This window comes from Nannospalax galili, unplaced genomic scaffold (genome assembly GCF_000622305.1).
Source record: "Nannospalax galili isolate Female #2095 unplaced genomic scaffold, S.galili_v1.0 scaffold646, whole genome shotgun sequence".
In the NCBI taxonomy this organism is placed as follows: domain Eukaryota; kingdom Metazoa; phylum Chordata; class Mammalia; order Rodentia; family Spalacidae; genus Nannospalax; species Nannospalax galili.
In genome coordinates this window covers 1,080,405-1,090,442 of record NW_008355279.1, presented here as the reverse complement: position 1 = coordinate 1,090,442, position 10,038 = coordinate 1,080,405, and the positions used below count along the sequence as shown (strand labels likewise).

The 10,038-nt window shown below is 34.1% G+C and overlaps 1 protein-coding gene across 2 annotated transcripts in view; it reads right to left on the bottom strand.

The window, feature by feature from the left end:
- Rev3l (REV3 like, DNA directed polymerase zeta catalytic subunit) overlaps positions 1 to 10,038 on the bottom strand; it is a 171,754-nt gene that overhangs the window by 102,833 nt on the left and 58,883 nt on the right. For both annotated transcript variants that reach the window (XM_029555725.1, XM_008852401.2), the window contains 6 exons: positions 9,324 to 9,484; positions 5,900 to 5,996; positions 4,451 to 4,545; positions 3,035 to 3,139; positions 2,021 to 2,105; positions 1,787 to 1,935 (listed from right to left, as the gene is read on the bottom strand). In XM_029555725.1, coding sequence (XP_029411585.1) covers positions 1,787 to 1,935; positions 2,021 to 2,105; positions 3,035 to 3,139; positions 4,451 to 4,545; positions 5,900 to 5,996; positions 9,324 to 9,484 — 692 coding nt within the window. The remainder of the gene's footprint in view (positions 1 to 1,786; positions 1,936 to 2,020; positions 2,106 to 3,034; positions 3,140 to 4,450; positions 4,546 to 5,899; positions 5,997 to 9,323; positions 9,485 to 10,038) is intronic.

Here is a 10,038-nt window from a genome sequence, read left to right as displayed (position 1 = left end):
AAAAAAAAACAAAAAAAACCTCAATGACCTAACAGAAAATGAGCCTAGAACATCCAAATGGCCTTTATTTTGCTCCAATTCATTGATAACTAGGAATGCAGATTAAAATATGGAGATGTCATTTCAAAGAATTATAGTAGTAAACATTCATTATTCTCTTACACACAAATTATATAAAAGCTATATTTACTGCATGCATACTAGCAACTAACAAATTATACTTGTATGTATTCTGTAGAACTTTTGCACACTCTTAAGATAGCAGATACAGCACTTGGCAAAAGTGAAAATCACCTAATACTTATAGTTTGAATAAACTAAATATTAAAATAAAACATCAGTTAGCAGCTAAAATGAATGAATAAATTTCAAAGTTAAGATGTTGACAAAAATATGCTGCTCATCACTAGTAATGAGGGAAATGAAAATTAAAACTACAAACGAGAAACCATTTTGTATACTCTAGAACATTAAGAAGAATATTGGAGAGATGGCTCAACACTGAAGAGCACTGGCTGCCCTTGCAGAGGACCCAGGTTCACTTCCCAGCACCCACATGGAGGCTAACAATCATCTATAACTCTAGTTCCAGGTGAATCTGATGTTCTCTTCTGATCTCTATGGGCATTGCACAACATGGGTGCACTTATACACAGGCAGACAATATATTCATACACATAAAATAAAAATAAAATATTTAAAAAGATAGTATCAAATGTTCATAAAAAGGTAGAGAATCTTAGGAAGCCTCACATAATGCTGGTGGTAAAACAGTGCAATTGACTTTAGAAGAGAGGTTGGCAGTTCACTAAAAAATTTAACACAAATTACCACGTGATCTCCAAACTCCACTCACTTTCATCTACTGAAGAGAAATGAAAAGCTGCTCATATAAAGAAATGTTGTGATTTTTTTTCTCCTTCTGCAAAGGTAATTTTTGTAGTAAAGTTTACTGTGAAACTGGTTCTACTGGTGCTATTTTAATATTTTATAACTCTTCTCATAAGTTATTCTAAATTTCCTATTTTACTGTTCACAGAAATATTATTTGTATCAGTCAAAACTGACTCAAATGTCTATGAACTGCTAAGTAAACAAATTATCACACCTGGCAATAAAAAGGAATGAAGTATTGCTGATTATCACAGCAAAGATAAACACTGATAAATATAGTGGAAGAAAACTCATATAATGTATGGTTTCATTTATACGACTTATCTTGGAGAGGTAAACGTAGACAGACAAGAACCTAAGTAAATGGTTACTTGACGTTTTAGAGGTGAGACGGGACAGCCAGTGAATACAAGGATCCTTTGGGCTGATGGCAATGTTCTAAAATTAGAGCATGGAGAAAGTCTATACAAATTTACTATAAATTACTGAATTAATTAAACATTTTAAATGAGTGAATTTTATGCTATTTAAATGACTTAAAAGTTGTTTAAAAATAGAAGATGTTAAATGTAAAAAGTAAATTGCTTAACATATGCCAAAGAGGATACCATTTGTATAAAATGGGAAACTTTAAGCCATAGTATATATTGTAGACTTACATATTAAAAAATCCCACAAAATTATACATACTGACAGCTACACTAACTTCAGCATAGTGTTTATCTTTAGAGATGTCAAAAGGGTAAATGAAAAGGAGAGGATTTTTTACTATACCCATGTTCATTTCTTAGGAGAAAAAAGAAATGAGAAAACTCAGTCAAGTATTGAAACTAGTACCTAATACAGAGACGTCTGTTACAGTATTTCCGCTTAGTTGAAAAGATAATCTCACCTTTGCTCAATTCTGTGTCTTTGTGTACTTCTATCATATTGGCTGGTGTACACTGAAGCATTTCAGGAGACAGAACCTCAGAGTGCAATGTTAGCTCAGCAGAAAACTCTTGGGATCCATTGTTGTAGTCCACAGATCCTGATAATGTTCTGCTTAATTAAAATATAACTTTTATAACAAAGTGTCACAAAGAAACAAAATTAGCTCTGAGATCTATAATAAAGAACCACTTACACAGAGAAATCATTCTGTTTGAGAATTTCTTGAAGTCTCTTCTGAAATTTTTTTTCACTTTCTGTTGCTGGCACAAACCTGCAATCTTTAAATTTTAAAAGCACATTAAGAAGTATATAGATAGCAAATGAATGATTCCCATCCTTGTAAAATATATTTGGAATTTAAGGGGCACTAAAAAAACACAAAAATTTTATCAAAACATTTTTGGTACCCTAGACACAGTAAAATTTAAAATTGGATTTCAATAGAGACTTATTTGTTTACTATTTATCTTTAGAATTTTGCTGTTTTCATGGTATTGATTACAACAACTAATAGTAAATAAATATTTTCCTTATATTTGTACACGATGATTAAGGTGAGAGTTTATATGACATTTCCAGAAAATAAAGATACTATTTCATGGCTTGTATATTAAAGCAGAATAAACAAAACAGTGTTTCGAAGTTGAGACTTGTGGTTTTCAATATCTCATTTGGAAATAAAGACAAGAATATACCAGAGGATGAAAAAGGAACAACAGGGGCTGGAGAGAGGGCTCAGCAGTTAAGAGCACTGACTGCTCTTACAGAGGACCAGGGTTCAATTCTCAGCACCCACATGGCAAATAACAACTGTCTGTAACTCCAATTCTGGAGTAATCCAATGCATTCCTCTGACCTCCATGGGCACTGCATGACACAGATGCACTTACACACATGCAGGCAATACACTCATACACATAAAAGTAATGAATAAAATTTTAAAAAAAAAGAAAAGAAAGGAAACTGGCAAGAAAGGAAGGTAAACTGAAAACCAAGAATAGTAGAAATGATGAGGTAAAGGAACACTCAGAGGTAGCTATAGAGATAATTATTGTCCAGCAATGACAATAGGAGGAATGCATAGAAATACATAGAATATTTAAAGGTAATTTAAAATGGACCATCTAATGTTAAGAGAAACCTAAATGACTAAATTTATCCACTAAAAATATTTACTTAAATAACTTGAGTATTACTAGGTTTATACCTTGTGATTCAGGTTGGCTAATTTGAGAAGTTTCATTTCTGTTTCTTCGCCGTTGTTTTTCATCTTCCCATATGGCCTGTAGACCAGGGTTTCCACCAATTTGAGCTGTAATCACAGTATCTCAATTTTATAAGGGTCAAAGTGAAAAAATTTTGCTACAATAACCCCCAAGCGTTAATAAATACTACCTTTAAAGAAAAACACTGTGTCCTTTAATGGACAATTATCCCAGTGGAGTTAATCATGTTGCTCCCTTTTTAGTTTTTTTCAGCCCTAATGACTCCTCCAAACCCAACCAAATAATATCCAAACATACGATAGCAGCCAATAGATCTAACACTAATCTCCCTAATATAAAACCTGAAGATAAAACAGTTAAAAGGCAAGGACTAGAGAGATTGCTCAGTAGTTAAGAGCATCCATGGCCCTTTCAGAGGACCTGAGTTCAGTTCCCAGGATCCATGTAAGGGGGCTCAAAACAGCCATTACATCCAGCTACAAGGCATCTGACCCCTCTGGGTTCCATGGGCACCTGGACTCGTGTGCACATACCCACACATAGACACACACACATACACATAATTTAAGATAAAAATAAATAAAAAAAAAAACAATTAAAAGGCAAAGTACATGAAATTAGTTTATACTAGAATTTTTGAGATAGGGTTTTTGAGATAGGGTTTCCCTGTAGCCCCAGCTAGCCTCAATCTCACAGAAATCTGCCTCTGCTTCCCAAGTGCTGGAATTAAAGGGGTGCCCAGCACTGGGAATTTTTAGTGTCACATTTACTTTAGTATCATATCTAGACAAACATAGTCATATAAAAGGAAATATTAACAAAAACATGACCATCATGATTTAAATTAGAAATGTTCTCTGAAGACTCATGTGTTGCAAGCATGGTCTCAGACTGACAGCTTTACTAAGAGGTGATTTGATCATGAGACCACTAAGTTAATTAATCATTGAGTTTAGGGTGGAATGGGCTATTAGGAGTTGGGTATAATTGGAGGAAGTAGGTAACCTGAGGAGGTATGTTCCTTTGGAGTATTTATGTTGTCTTAGTCCCTTTTTGTCTGATTCCTAGCTTCCATGAGGTCAACAGCTTTGTTCTACCATGCCCTTCTGCCACAATGTTCTGCCTTACCAGGGGCTCAAAGACAACGAAGCCAAATGACCATGGACTGAAACCTCTGAAACTGAGAACCCAAACAAGCTTCCTTTAAAATGATTTTCTCAAGTATTTTTGTCATTGCTACAGAAAGCTGGGTAATACATTCTCTCCTCAGAAATTACGAAGGAAACACCAAACATTTTGCTTTCCCCTATAATATCTTAGGTCTCTAGTAATAGTTCAATTCTACTTGGTCATTATGTTTTACAAATATATATATATATATAAAATTTCATGTGTACCTTCAATGTCCAGCCGATTTAAGATGTCAGCAGCTACAGCATCCACTTCTAATTCACATGTACTCAGTGGTTCAACACCTTCCAGTAACAAAGAACTGTGAAGAAAAGATGTCAATAAATACAGTAATTACACCAGCATAAAATTCCTAAGTTATTTTTGTGGTGATGGAGATCTAAGATTTTTGTTATACAGGAATTCATAGGTAGTAACCAGAAAACCGAAGGATATTAAATAAATTCACAATTATTCATGATTCTTTGTGTACATATAAATGAAAAATAGGATGAGGAAAAAAATAAAACCTACTACACAAAGACAATCCTATTGCTATCATTTAAAATGCAGTCTAGGGGCTGGAGAGATGGCTCAGTGGTTAAGAGCACCCACTGCTCTTGCAGAGTTCAGTTCCCAACAACCACATGGTGGCTCACAACCATTCATAATTCCAGTTCCAGAGGATCTGACACCCTCTTCTGGCCTCTGCAGGCATTGCACACACAAGTGGACTTACATAAAGGGAAACCACTCATATAACATAAAATAAAAATAATTTAAATGCAGTCTTTTGGTCCATTGTATTTAAAAAAAATATTTTATTTATTATTTTTATTTTATGTATATGAGTACATTGCCTGCATGTAGGTAAGTGCACCCATTGTCATAAAATGCCCACGAGGACACAGGAAGCCATCGGATCCCCTGGAACTGGAGTTACAGATAATTGTTAGCTGCCATGTGGGTGCTGGGATTTGAACCCAGGTCTTCTGCAAGAACAACCAGTGTTCTTAACCACTGAGTCATCTCTCCAGCCCCCACTGTATTTTATATGTAAAGAATATTCAATGTTTATCATGTGGTCATGTGTAAGGAAGAAATGGTTAACAGAGGGACAACACAGATATTTACCAAAAATCATATACATATTAAAACAGTTGCCTAGATGTATTTTTTTTTCCTGCAATCCTAAATGGTTTTCAGATGGGAAACAAAAACATGCAACAAGAGATAAGGTGAGCACACAGAAAAGTGAGCAAATGATATTCATGATTCTTCTTGTCCTCAACTATTGCTGTTTTTTTGTTTTCTTTATATTTATTTATTGTGTGTCTGTGTCTATGTGTGTAGGTGTGAGTGCCACTGCTTGCATGTGGAAGTCACATGGTAATTTATTTGGGGGAGTTGGTTCTCTTCCACTAAGTTGGTAACAGGCATTGAACTCAGGTCATCAGGCTTGTTGGCAAGTGCCTTTACTTAATGAATCATTTTGCTAGGCCCTTGTGCTTTATAAATCTGCGATTCCATGTACTATATTAATACTGAGATTTGCTTTTAAAATAAACATAGATTTAACCAACATAGTAAAAGATTAAATTTTAATTATGATAGCTACTGATTACTGATTACAACTAATACATAAAAAGTTCGTTTCTTTAAAAACACTGACTAACCTTGGTATTTCATCTTCTTCCCACCTAAATAAAGTACCAGCAGGGGAATTTGCTGATAACTGATTCTTGAATGATCCAGTTGCATGTGATGCATCACCTAGGAAAAAAAAGGTATATTTAAATAAACTATCCTTTTAATTTGTATAAAACTATCCTTTGTATAAAGTTATTTACAAATCATATGACTAGTTCCTAAAAATTATGTCCTAAAGATTCATACATACACAGGAATACATATAATTGAGAATAATAGTCTCAGACCAAGAGAGAAAAAAAAATGTTTGCAATGTATAGTAATGAACAAGAAATTGCTATAAAATTTTCATAGTATAATAAAAGTATCATATATCTAAATGTTACTGACATAAATATGATGAAAAAATCTCATTTAAGAGGCTGGTAAGATGGTTCAGTGCTTAAGAACTTGTTGCTCTTCTAGAGGAAATAGGTTCACTTTCTAGCACCCATATGATGGCTAACAGTCCATAACTTCAGTTCCAAAGGATCTGATGTCCTCTTCTGGCCTCTGTTGGGTTTGTAGGCATGTGGTTCACTTAAATACATGGAGGAAAAACACTCATACATGTAAAATAAAAATAAAATTTAAAGTCTCATTTAAAAATAAAGAATTATAAATTTTTAGACTTTAAATTCCTAGGGTACTCTGTGACCTTCAATAAAATTCTACTGGACACTTCATAGGAAATTGAAAATATACTTCAATTCTAATCCACAAACAAAACACACAATAGATATAAACAGCAATTGTGATATTAATAATTGTTTATGAATTCCTCTATTCAGTCAACATTCTGTTTCATACTTTTATAGTAATTACAAATAAAACTGCTGCAAAAATTTGCGTTTGGATTTGGGTAGACCTAAGTTTTAAATCACTTGGGCAAGCATCTAAGAGTACAATGGTTAGGTCAGACTGTAAGTATATGTTTAAAATTATTACATTCAGAAAACATCTTCCAAAGGAGCTACAATTTTATATTTGCCATCAGCAATGAATGATAATTGCTACTAGCCAGCATTGGTTATCATCAGTCTTTGAATGACAGCCCTTTATAATAGGTGTGTAAAGGTAGTTCTTAATTCATATTTTTCTAGTACTATGTGAAGTTTGAATGATAGCCCTTTATAATAGGTGTATAGAGGTAGGTATTAATTCATATTTTTCTAGTATTATGTGATGTTGAGTATCATCTTTTCATGTTTTTGCCATCTTCTAACCTTTCTTGGGAGGGGTGAAATATGTTTGGACCTTTTGGTCATATTTAATTACATTTTTTTTATTGTTGATTTTTCAGAAATCCCTATGTATTTCAGACATATTTATTACATATGTAATATGCAAAAGTAATTTTACACTGTGATTTATCTTTTCATTCTTTAGAAAGTGTTTTCACAGAGCAAAAGTTTCAAATATTGACAAAATCAGATTTAACCAATATAAATCCTTCATGGATCTTGTCCATGGATCATGGAGTGTTCTAAAAACCTCAGTCAAATTCGAGGTTGGGCAAATTTTCTCCCTTATTTTCTCAAGATATTTGATAGTTTACATTTTACATTTAAATCTGTAATGCATCTTAATGTTTTAAAAAAGCATAAATCAGTTGGGCCTGGTACTACATGCCCAGTTATTAAGGCAACTGAAGCAGGAAGATTTTAAGTGCAATGCCTACATGGGCTACAGAGTGAGTTCGAGATCAGCCTGAACAACTTAGTGAGAATGTATGTCAAAACTAAAGTGAAAACAAGAGTTGGATATTCAGCTTAGTGGTAGAATGCTTCCTTTCAATGCAATCTTCAATAACAGACATACACATAGACACAGAGATGAAAGCACACAAACACGCTACGTACAAACCAATAAACTATATGTGTCAGTTCTGGCATAAGGACAGCCAATCATTCTAGCATATTTTGGAAATGACCATTCTTTCTCCACTGATTTACAGCACCATTGTCAAAGCTAACATGCAAGGCAATTACAAGTTATTTCATTGGTCATCTAGTCCTGGGCTCTACACTGCTCCATTGGTCTGTACTTTTCACTATTTGCAAATTTTTTGAAGCATTCAGTATTTTTGTTTGACTTTTATCCAGCCTTTAAATTATTTTGTTTTGTTTTTTAAAGGAGACTGACCACCCCCCAAATATAGCCCACTATTTATTCATGGATACAAAAGTAAGTTTGGGTATGGTAGAGAAAATGGAAGGAATTAAACCAAAAGAGAATGGCTGGTAAACAAAGAGACAAAAATGCGATCTGGATGAAGTATGGCAGTGAGGAGGGGAAATAAAGCAATCATGAAGTACATTGTGGCTGGAAGAAAAATACCCATTTCATTTTGCTTTAAAAGATGTATAAGAGGGGGAGAAGGGATATCTCAGTAGGTAAAGCACTTCCCTCAGCATGCACATGTACACATATATAAAAAAAAAAACAAACAAAAAAGAAAGCTAGACCAGGGGCTGGAGAGATGGCTCAGCAGTTAAGAGCACTCTTGCAGAAGACTCAGGTTCTATTCCCAGCACCTACATGGTTGCTAACAACTATCTGTTAACTCCAGTTCCAGGGGATCCAATGCCAACTTCTGACCTCCACAGGCACTGCACGGGTGCACTTACATACATGAAAGCAATACACTCATACACATAAAAATAACAATGAAAATTTTTTTAATTAAAAAGAAAAAGAAAGCTAGACTACTTGAACCAGAAATTTTACTCTCGAGTATATGCTCAAAAGAAATGAATGCCACAGTATGGATGAACCTTAATAAGAATATTAGGCTAGCTGGGCGTGGTGGTGCACACCTTTAATCCCAGCATTTGGGAGGCAGAGGCAGGTGGATCTTTCCGAGTTTGAGGCTAGCCTGGTCTACACAGAGAGTTCCAGGCCAGGCCAGCTGGGGCTACAGGGTGACCCTGTCTCCAAAAAAAAAGACTATTAGGCTAAATTGGAAAAATTATATGGTCCCATACAATTCAATTCTATTAATATTAAATGTACAAGATAGTAAATATATAGAAGCAGAAAGTAGATTAGTGATTGTTTCAGAATCATAGGCCTGGAAAATTTGTAGGTTAGAACACTAAAGCATACAATGGCTTCATTCAGAAGTGATAAAAGTATTTGCCATCTGTGGTGATGCTTTCACAGCTCTGAATATACTAAAATCTTTCAAATTATCCTCTGTAGAGTAGGTGAAGTATATAGGGTGTGAATATCTTAACTATTTAAAATGTTTTCTGAGCCTTTCCTGAGACTCTCACATTTTATTCTAGGCATTTCTTTTTACTCTTTATTCTTTCATAGCTTATTTTCTCAATAAATACTATTTTGTAAAGCATTGATTATATAACACCAGTTTCAAAGCCTTAATCTGAACTTGAAAATTAACCTTACCTTTCCTTCTTGCTTTTCGGAACTTGACAGCAGCCAGATTTATTAAATTCATTCCATAAAGATTGTAGTCAATGAAGAGCTGTAGGAGGTAGGGAATATGTGCTTCATGAGGCTGATAAAATTTATTCATTATGGCTCCACTTTGCAAAAGTTCACATATCCTATATTAAAAAAAGTTGTAGCATTATGTTCTTTAAAATATTAAATGAAGTAATGATTATACAAATATACAGAACAAAAACATGTAACAATTTAAATTTCAGTTTTACTGGAAATTTGTATGAATTTGAAAGTTTAAATCAAAGTTTTTAAGTAAAGAGCATACTCTCAATTAAAACAATTCATGGATTGAAAAAGAAAAGTATTAAAACATTTTTCTTTAAAAAAAATTATAGAAATACATGCCAGACATGGTAGCACCTGCCTGTATTCCCAGCACTTGGGAAGCTGAAGCAGGAGGCTTGTTAAGTTTGAGGCCAGTCTAGACCCTGTCTCAAACCAGCAATGTGCCAGCCCTTCCAAAGTTAACTAAAATGGTTCTTATGCACAGCTACCTGGAACTAACTAAATCTACTCTATTCTTTTTCCTACTTGCATTCCCTATTTGTTTTAGACACAGACACATTCAACCACAAGTTTGAGGTATTAAAACAGAAGGGGGGGGGGGGATTGTAACTAGCCCAGGAGAAATAAAGATATTGCTAAAAGACACTTG